Genomic DNA, 18,086 nt, shown 5'->3' with positions numbered 1-18,086 from the left:
TCTATGCCATGAAGAATTAAGACAGTTCTGAAGGCAAAAAGGGGATCCTACCAGACACTAATGCTAACAAGGCGTACCTAATAAAGTGTCCAGTGAATGCATAGGAATCCAGTAATATACAGGAGTCAATTTAAGATTTACTGAATTTCCTTAAATCCATTAACACTTTGACAACTGCAAAAAATGTTTTTTGTGAAATGTTAAAGAAATCAACTCAAGATTACGAAGTTACACAAATTAGATCCTAAAAAGGATTCAGGGGGCACTGCATCAAAGTTAAGGAGTAAATCCAGCCAGTGGCTCTGTGTGGGATTACTTGGGTAAAATTACATGCAATTGTGCTAGCATGTTAAGCTAGCACAATTGTGGGTAAGGGTGGTGGTAGGTTATTCATGTTGCAAGTAAATGATCATAAACCAAATTATTTAACAAAGACTTTCATCAAAAGATGGCACTAGATAAAAATTACCATCATTAATGGATAAAGCGGACTTGAATCTATATTTTCACATGTTTCAAAAATACTTCTTCTGGAAAGCACAAATGTCTGTGTATAATCTATAAATCCATTCATCAGTTTGTGAGATATTCCACTAAAAAACAAACAAGCCAACTCTAATGGTGACGCTTGATGAAAACTCACAGGATTTTCAAAATGTAATGGATTTATGACTGTTTGTGACTGAGTCATTTGTGCAAACTGTTGTGACCTAAAATAACATCAGCTGGAATAGGTTCCAGTGTGCGCTATGGTGGGATGTAAAAAATAAAGGCCCCAGCTGAAACTCAAACTCTGGTCTCCAAGTGCAAAGCTAAGCCTGCCTCCTAAACTGGATGCTAGCATTCTTTTAAAGGAAAAATGCTCCTTTATGTTGTTAACATGGATCATTCCAACAACAGAAACAAATGATATATGATATAAAAGCAGATGTACAAACCATAAAGGCACTTTTTTGGTTAGTTGTTGAAATTCTTCAGGATGAACAACATGATGGAGCAAACAGCATACTCACAGCACTAGTTAACTGGACAATTTGGGCTAACTGTTTTGACTGGTCTTAGGAGATTAAAGTGTTCACCACACAGCAACACCCTTTCTTTTTTTCACACTAGTTATAACTCTTAGAGTACCTGTTTCCCATTCCTCCTTTATATAAGCCTTAGTCCCTTAATTACTTAATCCCACGTAATCCTTTCATGGCGAGAAAGGCATTTCTTTCTGTCTTAATTCATGAAGCATGCATTTTCAACTGAAAAAAGTAATGCTCATTTCACAATACCTCTTGAAAGCAGCCTGTCTTTCCAGCCTAGAATTTAGTCAGCTATTGTCCCAGTCTGCCATAGTCAGAGTTATATAAGAGGTAGATACAGAGGCCAAAATAGCAGCTCAGTGGTAGATGGTTGGTGTGAAAGGATTAATCAGAAAAGGACAGTTTAATAATCTCTAAACTAGAAAACCAGGCTGCAGCTGTATTTTTCGTGCAAGCATTTTTAAAACTGCCCTCATGCAATAAGTAAATAAATAAAATAATAAAAAGAAATGTGGATCCACCAGTGTAAGAGGTGAAACAATGTATATACACTGGACAGGGAAAAAAAGTGTGTGTGTGTGTGTGTGTGTGTGTGTGTGTGTGTGTGTGTGTGTGTGTGTGTGTGTGTGTGTGTGTGTGTGTGTGTGTGTTTGAGAGAGAAATGCAACAATGAAGCAGGGAATAATGGGAGTGTGGCGAGAAGATGCCTGTGCTTGTGGATACATCCAGTTAGTTCTTTTTTGACTGTGGGTTAAGAGGCTATTGCTAAGCCGCAGACATATTTATTTTTTCAGTCACTCTCCTTTCATTGTTGTCCTAGTGGGACAGATGGAGTGGAGTCTGTGGAGTCCAATCCACTTCTGTCGTCCCTTTCCTCTTTCATGCGGCTGTTTGTCATCTTACTGACAGTAGCCTGCCTCACAATGTGCCAAACCTCTAACAACACTAAAGCTAATCCAATAGTGCATTTCATTTCTATTTTCACTGCAGCAGATGCAAAGGAACCTTACAGTACATAGCAGAGATGTGAAAAAAAAAAATGTCCTTATCCTTCTCAGCGCAGCTTAGCTTGTGCTTGAGAGATGATGTGGCTTCACCACTGCCTTCTACCCTCCGTCTTTTCCCAGTTTAAAATGTGATCACTCTGGAAGAAAGCAGCCTCTTTGTGCTCTGCAGGAGGTTGCACAAATATCACCCATTCAAAGAGCCTTAGTTGAGGACTGGAGTAGTTTTTTTTTATGGACACAGCACCTGGCAAAGGAAGCATGTGTGTTATGGTTAGGGGCAGGGATGGTGTGTTTTAACAAAAAGCGTGTAACACTGACAAATGAATGGAATAATTTGACAAACATCTGAGCAATTTTCACTGAGGGTGTCAATTTTTTAAATTTAAAATCCAATTCATATATATTCAAATATTCAAATCAAACATTAGTCAAATGAACCAGTGTGGGGTGACAAAAGCCTGCAGACACACATGAACTTCAAAAACATCTAGATAGAAAAAAAAAAAAAAGATTTTGGTCATGCTATGACTAAATCACCTTAAATGTCATTTGTAATTGTTGTATACAGTAAACAGAACGTATTGGCAGGACAAGCAACACACATTCTCAACAGTGCCCCCATTTTTATGTTTGGGGTAGGTTATGCAAAGTTAATTTGCATATCCCCCAGATATCCAAGCTTTCTCTTCTTATTTAATGATGCGGAGGAGGACAGCTCACTTTACAGAAGTGCTAGGTTGGCACTGTTAGGCATATTTTCCACACTAAACCTTTGGAGAAAGGTCAGATGGAACAACGTGTTATTGTTATTTTTCCAAAAGACTGCTCATGGCAGGAGGAGATCATGACTGTGGACTGATCATCTCAACATAACGCACCCTTAGATCTACTATGGAAATTTGCAACAGTCTTTAATCACCCCTCATTTCTTTATATTTTGCTTCCAAGGAGGCAGACTGTTTTATGATGTTGTAAAGTGTCCTTGAACATTAGTTCTCCAGGCTTTGTGAAGGTCTTTCAAAAGTTTGTCTTTGGACATTGGCTGGACATTTTCATTCATCTTCAGTCCAGACCTGACCATTTTCAGATGAATGTACTTTTGTTTGTTAAGCCTCTTAACACCTATGAATCATTCAGACAAGCAAGGAAGCAAACAAAAAAAAGCCTCCTAACTCAAGGGATGAACCAGTGTTGTGTCTACAGGCAACTTAGCAATGAACCAATTTTAGAACAAAAGGAGAAGTGGCAGGCCTCAGACACTATCTGAACCAAATTTGAACGAAAAATGTGCGATTATTCGTTCAAATTGTCAGTACATACGGAGGAGGTCAGGAGAGAGGTACAACAGTGAGTGTCTACAGCCATCTGTAAAAAAGGATGGAGGCTCTTTCATGGTTTGGGGCTGCGTTTCAGCCAGTGGTTCTGGATATCTTGTTAAAATTAATGGAGTTAGGAACGCAGAAAAGATTTCGATCCACCATGCAACACCATTTGGAAAGCATCTGACTGGAAACGGCTTAATTTTTCAGCATGTCACTGATCCCAAACACACTGCCAGTGCAGTAAAAGCATACCTGGATAGCAAAACACACAATGGAACACAATTAGTTATGAATTGGCCTCCCCAGAGTCTGGATGAACAGTAAAGGTGGTGATACCAAATACTGGCTTGCTAGAATTGTACAAACCCTGTTTGTGCCTTATATACTGCATTTGTGTTCATGGTTGTGCACGTTTCAGTAAATTACTCCACCTGTTTCCCATTTTCCTAGCTAAAAATAAATAAAGAAATAAATAACGTGAAAAATCACATGATTAAAAATGGAGACTGAAAAACACAGCACAGATAGCAGTTTCCTTTTCTTCTAAGTGTATGCAAATGAGTATTAAACATAAACCCTAGTTGACAAAATGGTTAATTTTAGCATTTGCTCACTGGAACCAAAATGTAAATCCCAAACAGCCAATATAAAACTAGCACTGGGCAGCATGACCAAAAAAAGTTTTTCTTTAAGTTTCTGGCAGCTTCACACTACAAATCTTTCATGTTCTTGTTGTTATTCATGTCAGCAGCAGTCGGGCATTCTCTTCTGCCATCAGGGGTTGGGAATGTGATGATGACAGAGTGCTGATAAATACTGAGCAAACTTGGATTTGGGGACTTTGGGTTTATTTGCCCACCTGACACCACAGTTTAAGGGTCACAAGGGCCTGCAGCCTGTCCTCGGCGTGGTGGTTCGAGAAGTGGAAAAGACCCTTAAGCTGAGGCTAAAGTTCTCATTGTGTGGAAAAAAATAGGTTAAGGAGGATGGAGAAAGTGGCAGTGTTGGAGGAACTATAAATTGGAAATGATAATGGCGTCAGTTGAGTTTTGGACTTTATGTTCTTAAAAATGATCCAGATAGATTACTACTAGTAAAATTTCAAAAACAAACAATCAAAAAAACAACAGCAATATCTAATGAGGCGTAATGACACAAACAACTTAAGTTCATAGACAGAACATTTTCCAGAACTTTTGCTTTTTCATTACGTAGCAGCTTAATGTTATCAATACACACATTCAGCCAAGAGGTTGCAGGACAGCCCACACATTCTCAGGTTGCTTTCATTTTAACGCATACTGCCGTGTGCTTAAGAAACAGTGCACACAAGGCTCCTTGTTTCCTGCCACTTTGTATGTGTGGAGAAGGTGGACGAGCCCCACCCACAGTGAAAGTCAGAAACACAGAAGCAGTGGGACAAGAAATGAGAGCATAATGGCTGTCATTTCAGAAAAGTAAAGATTTCGAAACAGCAGAAACAGCTCCTCTCCTGGTTAGTAGTTATTTTAGTGCATCTCGGCTCCCTCTTTTCATCCTCCATTTCTCTTTACTGTTGAATATTGCGATGGAGCTTCTCCCAGCTGTTCAGAAACTGTTATGGTACCTGCAGTTTTTTATTTAATAGAGGTCCACTCTCTCTGCACTCCTCAGTGCTCCCGGTGGTTATTTAAAATAAAAGAAAGCAAACACACAAAAAAGAGCGGGTATTTTGTCTCTTCATCGGTGTAGCGGTCTTTGATAAATTAACACGCAAGAATCTATAAAGGTCCAGCCTTCCAGCGGTATGTTTTGCTCAAGTTGTATCCCTTTCAGCTCACAAGTCACATTTCTTTGCATGTATATGCAATTAATGCCATTTTTAGTGAATTTATGTCTTTGAGCATTTAAGGTCCAGCTAAAGAAAATGAAATATCAATAACTCTTTCAGAATTACTGGAATATAATGCAAATTTCCAACGTGTTCTCATCTCAGCATACGAGGTCGTAAATTACTGCCTGTCAGTTGCAAAGATACGCACACAATATCCTTTGGAATTAGTGCCTGAAAACACTGGCAGCGGCAATATTAGACTCTGAGAGATAATAGTCTTCTTCTAAAGAGGGAACAGGGTCCACATTTGGAGGCTGGAGGGCTGCTGGTGAAATAAGTCACCAGTTTGTCAGCCAGGAGCCGTGGATTTGTGTCCAGTTTGGGACCATTGTGTGTACCCCCCCTTTCTTTTTCACTTGCTGATTAATTTCCATTACAGTCATTTTTTTTTTTTTTTGCTTTGCATGCAAGCACAAAAAAAACCCAAAACAAACCAAAACAAAACTTGATTACAATTAGGAAAAGATTGTGGTTCAGGTTAAAATGCTCCATTTAACATCATCCCTGCAAATTAAATAATGACTCGAACCTAGTATGTTAAGTATGAACACAAGGTCTGTCACATTTGTAACACATCACCAACGCCACTATTCAGTGTGTGTGCTTTTTTTTTTTTTTTTTTTTTTTTTGGTGAAAAAACAAAACAAAAACACAGCTGCATTTGAGTCCTGGAGATTTCTTGGTTAAAATTTATTTGTTTAATTTAGGACCCACTGCCTGGCCTGGCTGGCTTTTTTTAATATTATTTTTTCATAATCCACTATTTTTAGGCACACACACATGCTTTTTTCACATCTTCATTAATAGTATTAGTAATGGATGACACATATGGTTCCTTTAGTCTTGTAGGATCTCTCTGTCCTAAATCGACAACTTAATTTGCTGCAATTACTTGTGTGTATTTAGTACATACAATAATTATTGAGGCTTTCTGATCCTCAATAATTAATAATGAAGGAATTCTCTAAATGCCTTTCAAATGAAGTTGAACTTAAGTCACAATATAGGAGACACGTGGACAGATGCGTGCATGCATACTCACAGCCCCATCAAAGCAAAAGGAGTGGCTGCATAAAGTACTTTATTTACTCATTTTTAGACACGCTTTACTGTGCCCACCCCTCCCCGACTCACCCACAAGAGACTTCCATTAATTCAGCACAGCCCTCTCAAGGCTTCATTAATGTTAATCAGAGCTAAACATAACATTAAATTCACTTCAGCTGCTTTGAAAAAGGCTTGAAGGCATGCATATACATGCATCGCTACAGGATGTTTGTTTGTGTGAAAGTGTGTGCAGTGGAGGGGTTTTGATAAAATCAGTGCTTGAAGGAGGCCGGGAACATTACATGCACTTATAAACTTTACATCAAGTTATGCAGTGTTGCTAACGCTGTTATCACGCGAGCAGCTGCTATACCCAGAGAAGACTGCTGCTGCATATTAAATTTTCACATTTAGATATATTCATTTCCTCCAAGAAAAAGAAAATAAGCAGAAGCTAACACCCATTATGGATTATCATCAATGTAATGCATCAAAAGGAAGCAAATACTTGTTTTTCTTGTTATATCTGCATGAACATTTGCCCTTTATGAGAAATATGTATTTTTGAATAAATTAGTATTTTCATATATTTTTTTCTTTTACTTTGCTACGGCATATGATTAGATTAGGGAAGAAAAACGGCTGTCTAGTAAGTTGTGAACATTGTGAAAAATGACATTTGCATACTGTGCAAAGGATTTTTTTCTTTTCATTTTTTAAATTTAATTTAATTTTTTTTGGTTTGGCAAATCACTGAACACTGACCTAACTCAAGGAAGAAATCGCCGTTGCATCGACACAGAACATATTTTCAATTGTATCTTTAGGCTCTTTGTTACTAGTAGCCTGTCACAAAAACATGTAATTTAGTCTTCATTTCTTTAGGTGAATCTACAAAAAAAATGCCAAAGATAACACAGTTTGACAGGCATAAAATAGTATAAGTATTTTCACCAACGAGAGCTGTTGGGCAAAAACCTGGCTAATGGCAGCATGATTTGCAGTGTACACTTCAAAGATTTGAGGAAAACCGGATAAGTAGAGGAGAAAAGAAAAAGTGTCAGGCCTAAAAAAGAAAGAAAGAAACAACTGCGATTGCCTGCAGCCATCTGTAAAGCACGGTGGAGGCTCTGTCATGGTTTTGGGCTGCATTTCAGCCAGTGGTGTTGATGATCTTGTCAAAATAGATGGAAAAGTACAAACAGGTTTTGATCCACCATGCAATACCATCTGAAAACTGACAACAGCTTCATTTTTTAGTATAACACCGGGCCTTATTTATTAACAGCGTGTACACAAAAATCTGTGCATTGTACAAATGCACAAACCTGTAATTTATCAGTATTTTCAGACCTGAATTTGTTTGTACCTTGGATAAAACTTAGAGGTCCCACTACTACTGCTACTAACAATAACAATAATAACGATTTCTTATTTTTATTATTGCCTTTTGGTCATTATTTATAGTTTTCCAAAACACCATAAGCCACCATATGCATGTAAATAAAACATACCAAATGGAAAGATACAGGCTTTAGCCTTTTTAATTTTAACATATTCCATGACCCCTTATCTCATCTTATCGTATCTTAACTGTTCTTATCTTTAATTAAAAACGACTTCTATCACAGTATAATTTCTGAGCTCTATCCCACAGATGCTGGAAGATCTTTTCTTTTTTTTTTTTTTTCCATTGCAGTGAGTTTGTTATCTGGGACAGACAGATCACATGGTCCTTGTCCTCCACCTGTTTTCTTCTTTTTCTTGTAGTCTGTTTTTTTTTTCACATCAACTTTGATTCCAAATGTTTTTGTTTTTTTTTTCACTTGAGCCACAGCCAGTGTCTCAGGGGACATTATATTCAGCACTCCCGTGATTTCAGCCTGAGTTTCGCTTTTTATTTAGTTATTTATTTCTTGTCGTCACTCCTGTGGAAACACTTTGGAAAGCTGCGCCTCTTCTGGCTTCCTCCTCGGACTTCAAACATCATTATTCAATTTTCTGCCATCAGACTTTCTCATTATCTCTTGCTTTAGAGGTGTGGGCTTCTCTCTTACAACATCGTCTCCACTTTCCCTGCTTCACCTGGAGGTAAACGTGTTTCCTTATATGGATAAATGGGGGCGGGGAGGTATGAAGGTAATATGCAAATTGTGTGGAGATTGTGCAAGGCTGTTGGCTCTGAATGATTCTGATTTACTAACATATGCACGATGGTGAGATCAAATAGGCCTGCACACGTTTCATAAATCTCACAGTAATTTTGCATGCAAACTAATTTTTTATGCAGGGTAAGAACGTTTCCATACAAACATTTCCAGAGTCTGGACCTCAGCATTATTGAAGCAGTGTGGCATCATGTTGACAGAATGAAACAAGAGGCAGCCAACAAACGAAGAACAGCTTTGTACCATTCTTCATGAAATTTAGAGAACTATTCCTGAACGCTGCTTAAAGAAATTACAAGCAAGTTTACCTAAGAGAGTTCAGACTGTGTGGAAGAATAAAGGTGGTCATATCAAATATTGACCATCAAGCTCATCAGAATTGTACAAATTCTATTTTTCAATAAATCACTGCATGTATTTCTCATTTTCCCAGCAAAATATAAAGAAAAAAGGGGCGACTTAAGAAGTTTTCACAGTGCTGTATGTTAAACAAAATGTGTGGGGGAATTAAAAAATAGTGCCATTACATGTATACATATCACCCAACAAAATGCATCCTCACCTGCAACACCAGGCTTTGGTCAAAGTTGTACGCACTGGGCCGACCTTCCAGTGTGGAGAAAGCCACGTTTCCTCCAGTGAGGGGCGAGATATCACTGAACTCGTCTGTACATAAAGCAGTCCTTTCATCATCCCCCGGGCGAATATAACCTTTAGCGTCCCTCCTGTAGGTCTTTTGACAAGAGGCGCTGTAATACTGGTACGGTAACCAGGGACCATCCTTTTCTGTACGCTTGTAGATGGCAAAGCTCTCTGGGCGACTGGTGTAGAATTTCAGTCGTACGTAGGTTATCTCAAAGGATTTCCCTGTGGAAAACAAAGTAAACTATTTAACACTGCTAATTGAATCATATATTTAGAGGTTAAAAAGGGGTAGAGAATGAAAAAAAGAACAGAAAACATTTCACCTTCAGCTTCAATATGTGAAAAAAGCGCTAATACAACTGAGGAGATATACCCTGATCTCCATTTGACTTGCTGTTGAGGATTTAGCAGATCTACCCATATTCTGCTGTAGATGGTTTTGCATTGTAACTGAAGAAATGCAAAGCATATTATAGGTTCTAAATAAGTATGTCCGCCAGGTACATTTGTGGTGATACGATAGGAAGAGGTTATAAAAGAATGAATTCTGCCATACCAATGCCATTTGCACTGGAGACAGGAGGGGCTATTTTTCTTTACAGTGCTTCCTGTTCGGACAACTGCAGGAGGGAGGTCATTGATTAATGCGATAGCTGTTGTTGTAATATAGAAAGCTGACATCTTCTTCCTGAATCAATGCTTCTTTTTGATTGAGGGGTGTTATTACCCCCCCTGTTTACTCACTGCTGACAGTTCAAACAATAACCTTGGAGCCATATCGTGGAGGATTAACTGGGTAGACACAAAATGAAGTCATATTGAGACCAGAATGAGAAGAAGCATGTAGAAACTCTCTTAACAGTCTTCTTCAGTGCACTCTGGGGTATTTTTTCTACATCATTAGATACTAAGTCTCAATCGCTCTGCACATTCATAGAGGGATGCTATCCACTGCTACAGCCGTAATGACATCTGTTGCTATTTTTCTGCCAAGTCAGAGCTAGGCATCTTTGTCTCTTGTCTCTGCAGAAATCTCTAATGGTATCATTCCTTTGGGAGCTCGAAGATCATTTAGCTTTCATTTACTCACTGCATGAGGTGAGCTCAGCCCTGCTGGGACTCAGGCAAGAAGCATAAAAGATGCACAAGACGGAGCAATTGTTGGATATCCCCTGTGATGAAATGTAGACTAATTGCAAATGATATTTGTATGTTTTCATGCTTAATGTTTAATGATTCATGATCCATATTGGCTCAGGAGTGCATTCAAATATTCATTTTGTTTACGTGGGAACAGCAGAGGGAATTTTTAGTTTTTGTATTTAATTTAGCAAAATAACAAAAAAAAAAAAAAATACCTGTCCAGTTTTGACAATCTCTGGCATGTTGAAACACATCCAAAAAGTTGCATTTCACCATTTCAGGGATATTACAGGGACCTGAAGATAAGTTATAATCCTTGTGCATAATGTACAGTAACCATTTACTCTCTAAATGACATGCAAACACATTTATACATGGCAAGCTCTTAAAGTTATAAAACATTAAGTGGTCAAAGAAGTGTGTGTAATCTTCTGTATAAAAACAAAGCATGCTCCCTGAAAGACGCTCTGCAGCTGTGTAGTAAATGTGAGGAGGGTCGCTGAGCACACCCGGCAAAACAGCTGTGTTTGACTTTACAGAGCCGATCTAGAATCTTTTGCATTAAAGATCAAACCTAAGCTCTGAATGCTTTGTCCAGATACGCTAACGCACCGTGGAGATTTTGACAGTGTTTTGCTAAGAATGAGCGCTGTATGCTGGAGAAGTGCAATGTCTGCCTTCTTCTGAGTCACCCATGTCAACTTGACACAGCTCCTCTCATCTGCTCAGACTAAACTCGCCACAAGCCCTGCAGACTGCTTACAATCTGTTTACGAGAAGAGGTTTTTGAAATCGCCGGTCAAACGTATGAGTAGATTTGTCCCCCTAATCGCGCTATATCTCAGAGTTTGAAATGAATTCTTACTCGTTGACAGGATTACTTCTCGTATGTGAGCCAATACTCAGGCTGCGAAGGCGTCATGCCAACTGCGGCAGACTTTTATCGTTGTTTTACATCAGAGACAGGATGTTGCTTTTCTTTCACTGAGCTGAATGAGAACCAGCTGCAGACATCAATGGGTGCTGTTAGAATGTGTGTGTGTGTTTGTGTGTCTCATCGAGTCTTTGTGGGAAAAACCTGACCCCAATTCCTTACCAGCAAACCGCCTGGCATTTTTTTTTTCTTTTCTACTCCTTCTTCCTCACTATGTTTTGTTTACTCCCCTTGAAGCAGCCCGACTCCCCCTTTTCTCCTAACTCTTCCACAGACCCACTCTGACCTGGCTGCAGTGTGTGTCCCTGCATCCTACTGCTGTGTTTATCATCTCTGCATTTGCCTGCATTCCCTTCAGCGAGAGCTTGTTTTGTTTGGAAAGGCAGAGGAAAACAGTGATGTCTAAAGAACCCCCTACCATCAACCCAGATGGATCACAGAGTTTTCACATGAACCAAAAGTATGCCACACATACAAAATTTAGGGGTGTTCAGTTACATAAAAATGTGAAAACTTAATCATCATTCATTTAGGAACACAGTGTCATGATGGAAGCATCAAAGGCACTGGGTATAGAAAAACACATTTGGCACAGAGTGCGGAAGGAGCAAAGGTCAGTTCAGTCTAAGGGAAACAGACTTGTAGGTGCTGGAATTGTTTGAAGAATAACAAACTCTCCAGCAACAAAGAAAATACCTTTGCAGCAGCAGCAGCAGCAGCAGCAGCAGGAGTATTGCCACCTTTTCCAGGAAAAGAACTAGCCAGAAAATATAAACAACAAAGCCTCAAAGCACAGTCAGACATCTGCTTGCTATTGGAAATCAATACTCTCCATTTGATGGAGATACTTCCTGTTTTCAGAGCACGTGATGTAACCGTTCATCTATGCACTGAGCACTGACATTTTCAGCTTCTGCCATCAATTTTTTTTTGTCCTTGTCTCTTGTTTCTTTGAAGCACAACTTTTTTTAACAGGGAGGACCCATTTTCCCTCTACAGCAGAAGTGGGAGAAGATTGGACATGGGAAGAAAATTTATATGTTTGAACCAATAAAGTTCTGCCCTTACTGCTATCAGTTAAAAAAACTACTACAAACACACTACAGATCCATACTATATATATATATATATATATATATATATATATATATATATATATATATATATATATAGTAAAAATGGTATTTGAGTTGTAGTTGAGGTAATGCAGTGTTTGAAATGATTCTCACTCAGCTTTCTGCTTTGATGACGTTGGTATTTTTTGGGTTTCTGTCAACTTGAAATTACAACCTGTTCCCTTTGCATGCTGTTTTTATTTAAGTAAAAATGTGCAAGTTAAGTTTCAATATTGTGTGGTGATCTGACTTGTTAATTAAAAAATAACTTAATTAAGTCATGTGTTACCAGTTAAGATAATTGAATTAAGTTGTTCCAACAATTCTGATTTTTCAGTGTCTGTAGAAAGGACTTTTAACCTTAGTTGAGTTCAAATCCATGTGGTTTTCTTTTTATGGGTGGACCAAAGCCCTCATGTCCAGCCCTCCTGCTAAGCAGGCATGTGAACACTGGTAGGCATTTCCCCAGTGGATTTGTCTTGTATCCCCAAGCTGAGAATGTACTGGAGCTACCTACATTAAAAATTCTCTTTGTGCAATGGTATTGACTACCAGTAGCTATTACTCGTTTGTGCCCCTCTATATTAGAAACCAGAAGGTGAGTACTGAAATTTGTACTATATAGTACTGAAATTTCCAACAATGCAATTAGAGTTAAACAGAGCAAACTGAGTTGAGCTTCAAAAATGATTCTTTACACCTGTTGGAACACAACTTTTTTCAACAACAGCACACAGTAAAGATTCAACAAAAATGTGAAAAAAAAAATTGATTTTGCTCACGTCCTAAAGATCACTTTCAGCACCTGAAAAGTATCAACTTTCCCTAAAGTTGCCTTTCTGAAGTATGAGTTTCTCAGTTGCCAGGTATATTTTTCATATTAAGTGGAATACAGACAAAACTCATTTTAGTATTCAGAACCATTATCATTTTCAGTAGTTTTGCTAGCTGTGTAGGCTGATTTGTGGGTGTGCTGTCTTGTTAACAACCTGCCGATGGCATAATATAGGAAGAAGGAACTGCTGACTTCTCTTGATTTGGAAAAATATTACATGTTTGGATTGTTTGTGTTTTTGCTGCAGATAGAATAAAACCAAAAGAGAAGATGCATCAAACAGCTCGGGACATCTCCATTTTAAAACATAGACTCAAATGTGCTTAATGTAGTTTCTGCATAAAAAAGTAATTAAAATTAGATCAGCGTTAGAATAGAAACAAAGAGAACTAAGCGTGGGTCAAATACATGTGTGAACATCCTCGATGATAAGAGACCTCTGTTACAGGAAGGCTTGCAAGCCCAGCTCAGAAAAATAAATGGAAGTGGGAAAACAATTGCATAAAAAGATTTGTATTAATGCTTTATAACAGTAATCGCCACATTTTAATTCCGTTATGGTGACAAATGTGGCCTGTTGCTGATTTCAGCAGTTTTGCACAGCATGGTAATGTAATGGGATAATGATGCTAATGGCTGGAGTGAGAAATGTCAAATATGTTCACAGCGCACAAAATGTGAGTCAAAGGCATTTTTTTCAATGAAAAAGGGGACACAAAGAAGGAAAACATGATTACCGTGTTGTTTTTAACTTGTGTGTCTGTTTATCATGATTTCCTGACAAATTCCCTGATTATGCAAATGAATTTACCTGCCTGAACAGTATCTATTGAATTCCAAATGTGTTTTATGTAAATGCATCACTAACTTCAGTTTGCCCCTCTTCTTCTTATTATCATTTTAAGCTTCTTATTGCCTACAATTTCTCTAAAAATACACGACGGCTTCTGTTTCATTCACAGTCAGCTCTGTATTTGCTGTGAATTTAACCTGCAGTTGAAGATTAATGCTAATTTATAATGACACCATGTGAAAGTGTGGATGTCAAGTTCAAAAAAAAAAAAGGTTAGATAACAGCTGATTTGTGGCCAATGCTGTCTACGAAGGCTGTGTGATGTGGTGGTATCAAAGTTGAGTTCTGGGCCAAATCATATTCTTAAAATAAGTTGAGTGGCAGCCAGATTTGAATGGATTCATATTCTATGACAGCATGTGGGCTAAATTAAAGATACTGTGGGCCTGCAGACCATTACTTAGTTCCTATGTATGCATGTCAGATGCAAATGTAGGCTCTCCTCATCTATTATAAATTATCCCAAATTCTCAGACATGCACTTGTAAATATGTGCTCACAAATACTGACGGTCTAAGCCATGTCTGGGCCAAAGTATTCACCTCAGAGTCAAGGCTGCCTAACACAAATCATATGTTCTTCTGCACATCTGTTTTGCATTAAATATTTCTCCATCAAAGGACTCAAAATACACAGAATAATGCATTAATATGGGTTTATGTGTGTGTGTGAAAAAACTGAAAGGCTGATGGTATGCAATTTCAGTGCACAAAAACCAAACATGTACTGCATTTCTCTGAGATTCACACCAGACTGGAACCTATCTGCAGTCTGTAGAGTGCCAAATCATCTGCTGTGTTTCATATTTTCTTCTTGGAAACAACAAATGCAGTGCACATGAACAGCTTTCAATTACTTTATACACAACATTACAGTAACAGAGACTGTAACTGAACTCTAGACATAGGTAGCTGGACTGTCTGACCATAAGCTACAGTCCAAGTTAAGGAAAGTCAGACTATAAAATTCAGGGTTCAGACTGAGCCTAGGATGTGTGCTCTTACCAAGGTGGAGGGTGAGGTTAATGGAATTGGGGTGCTGGATACCATAGTACATGGACTGACTCTGCCACCACGTGGGCTCCTCATTCCTGTGGAAGTCTGTCAGGAGGCTCGCATTGTGACTCAAGTCTGGATCTGACGCATCACAGAGGTGGCATGAACGACTTGAGCTGGTCTGCATGCAGTAGTCCTCTGGTGGAGAACCGCACACATTTGAAGCCACCACAGCACGACTGAAGGCAATATTCTCAAACTTGGGCATACAGCGGCTTGGCGCACCCTCCTCATCATAGCAGGAGTCCATGGCGGCCCAAACAAGGTGTAAGTGTAGATGAAATGAGAGTACAAGGGCAAAGAGAAGAGATCTCACAGCAAATGATGTCTCCATGTCTATAGCACATTTACACTCCACAATCAAACATTCACACTCATGCTTTGATGCGAAGATCCACAAACATAAAGACTCTGATTTGAGGAAAAACAATCCAGGAATAGGAAGTAGGTCCACTTCAAAAGTTTCTTTGTCTGCTTTTCTCTGTTGTGCCTCTGTTAGATCTCCCACATGTGTTCTCTCTCTGTGGAGTGGAAGTTTATGCAGGAACTTCTCACTTCAGGAGAAGCATGTGGCAGAGGAGGGACAGGGGTGGGGGCTTGAGGATCAAACAGTTCATAAAACTTCCCCATCTGCTGGTCGATAGGCACGCTGCACCCTGCCTAGCTTCAGATTTTGAGTAGATGTGAGTAAAAGAATGTCATCTGAAAGGAAAACACATTCTGTAACAGCCATTTAAATATTGCAGCAGTGAGGCTGTTCCACCACCGAGTGAAAAATGTACTTGGCAGTTGGCCCCACAGCGGGGCATTCTGATAAATGCTGACTGTAGTGATTCACAGTGGAAGACTGAAGGTGCTGAAACTGTCTGGAAAATTTCAGCAGGCCTGGGTCATCTTCATAAATGGATGTTGCTCAGGGGAGTTCTGTGACCTAAAGGGGCAATTTATTTAAAAAAAAAAATGGAGGAGTGAAAGAGCTACACTGCTTTTGCAGCGGGATCCACTTGAGACCTAGCTATTATGAAATGTGAAAAGTGGTTTGCATATCCTTGTAATTCATACTGACTGCTTGGGCTCCTATAAAACATCAATCAGTGTTTGATTTCACTCAAGCATCAACCTCCAGCGCTGCAAAAATGAAGCTGATAGCTGATAACTCACCAACTCTAATGTCTTGCCTGAATATAGGTACGTAAACCGAGATGCTAATATCCCAAACTTTAGCATGAAATAACAGTCAACACACCAGCGGGTGACATCAATCACTCTGAACAGTTTGGATTCCTCTAACTAATCACAGTCATCTTGCATACAACTAAGTAAATGCTACAGTAACTCATTTAAATGAACAAATCAGGCCTGCCACATTCCATTATCCAAATCTTCATTATTACATTAGTGGGTAGGTTGCTATCTCAGAGGTTGTTATCATTTTCAGTATTAGAGGGAATTTTGAACTGTAGCAGGCAAGTACGAAAGAGCTCCGTGTCCATGAGGGGAAGCCAGACTTGTATGGACAGTCTACATCCCATAAGACTAGATAATGTTTGATATCTTTGCCTTCAAGACCAACTTTAATCACTTCAGTCTTCCAAAGGGATGTAGAAAATTAGGTACAATGAGAACATGAGTGCCTAGCAAAGAATTTTTTTTTTTTTTTTTTTAAATACAAACCTACAGAGAAGGAGAGGAAAGATTTTCAGCAATATCTTCTGTTACTAACTGAAGAAGAAGAAGAAGAAGAAGAAGAAGAAACAGCCTTTATTGTCCCACAGAGGGGAAATTTGGGTGTAACAGCAGCCGCAGTTATTATAAATATAAATAAAGATATAATAATTTACACTATTAAGAAAAGAATATATATAAAATCAACAAACAAGATTAACCTTAATACTACTAATAATAACACTATATACAATGTACATGATGTGCCTGTGTGTTGAACCTTAACAGGCCGGACTATTTATAGTATATTATATATTATCCTACAGTTTTATCCTACTGGAACATTTGCTGAGGTTTTTCTGTGCATGCTTGTCCTGAAGATCTGTGAAAACTTATAAAAAGAGCCTGTCCTTAAAAAACCTAAAAAGCCCTCATAGATCATTTGTGCAGGCGTCTTAAAATTAATGTGTTTAGTTTTCTTTGGTAAATTAAGAAGAAATACTTAATTATGGATTTTCTTAGATTTCTGAAAACACTATGGGAACTACAGTGCCTTGCGAAAGTATTCCGCCCCCTTGAACTTTTCAACCTTTTGCCACATTTCAGGCTTCAAACATAAAGATATAAAATTTTAATTTTTTGTGAAGAATCAACAACAAGTGGGATACAATCGTGAAGTGGAATGAAATTTATTGGATGTGTCAAACTTTTTTAACAAATAAAAAACTGGAAAAGTGGGGTGTGCAATATTATTCGGCCCATTGCGTTAATACTTTGTAGCGCCACCTTTTGCTGCAATTACAGCTGCAAGTCACTTGGGGTATGTCTCTATCAGTTGTGCACATCGAGAGACTGAAATTCTTGCCCATTCTTGCTTGCAAAACAGCTCGAGCTCAGTGAGGTTGGATGGAGAGCGTTTGTGAACAGCAGTCTTCAGCTCTTTCCACAGATTCTCGATTGGATTCAGGTCTGGACTTTGACTTGGCCATTCCAACACCTGGATACGTTTATTTGTGAACCATTCCATTGTAGATTTGGCTTTATGTTTTGGATCATTGTCTTGTTGGAAGATAAATCTCCGTCCCAGTCTCAGGTCTCTTGCAGACTCCAACAGGTTTTCTTCCAGAATGGTCCTGTATTTGGCCCCATCCATCTTCCCATCAATTTTGACCATATTCTCTGTCTCTGCTGATGAAAAGCAGGCCCAAACCATGATGCTGCCACCACCATGTTTGACAGTTGGGATGGTGTGTTCAAGGTGATGAGCTGTGTTGCTTTTACGCCAAACATATCGTTTTGCATTGTGGCCAAACAGTTCGAGTTTGGTTTCATCTGACCAGAGCACCTTCTTCCACATGTTTGGTGTGTCTCCCAGGTGGCTTGTGGCAAACTT

The 18,086-nt window shown here is 38.8% G+C and overlaps 1 protein-coding gene across 1 annotated transcript in view; it reads right to left on the bottom strand.

Annotated features, from left to right (window-relative positions):
• The window catches only part of lamc3 (laminin, gamma 3), a 118,577-nt gene extending 103,037 nt beyond the window's left edge, over nt 1-15,540 (bottom strand). Inside the window, exons 1-2 of the mRNA XM_030743155.1 lie at nt 14,978-15,540; nt 9,011-9,315 (exon numbers count right to left, since the gene is read on the bottom strand). Of these exons, the coding sequence (XP_030599015.1) occupies nt 9,011-9,315; nt 14,978-15,362 (690 nt within the window). The 5' untranslated portion in view covers nt 15,363-15,540. The remainder of the gene's footprint in view (nt 1-9,010; nt 9,316-14,977) is intronic.
• Nucleotides 15,541-18,086: the final 2,546 nt, after the last annotated feature.

Source organism: Archocentrus centrarchus, chromosome 12 (genome assembly GCF_007364275.1).
Source record: "Archocentrus centrarchus isolate MPI-CPG fArcCen1 chromosome 12, fArcCen1, whole genome shotgun sequence".
Taxonomy (NCBI): Eukaryota; Metazoa; Chordata; class Actinopteri; order Cichliformes; family Cichlidae; genus Archocentrus; species Archocentrus centrarchus.
This window is presented reverse-complemented; position numbering and strand designations above follow the sequence as displayed.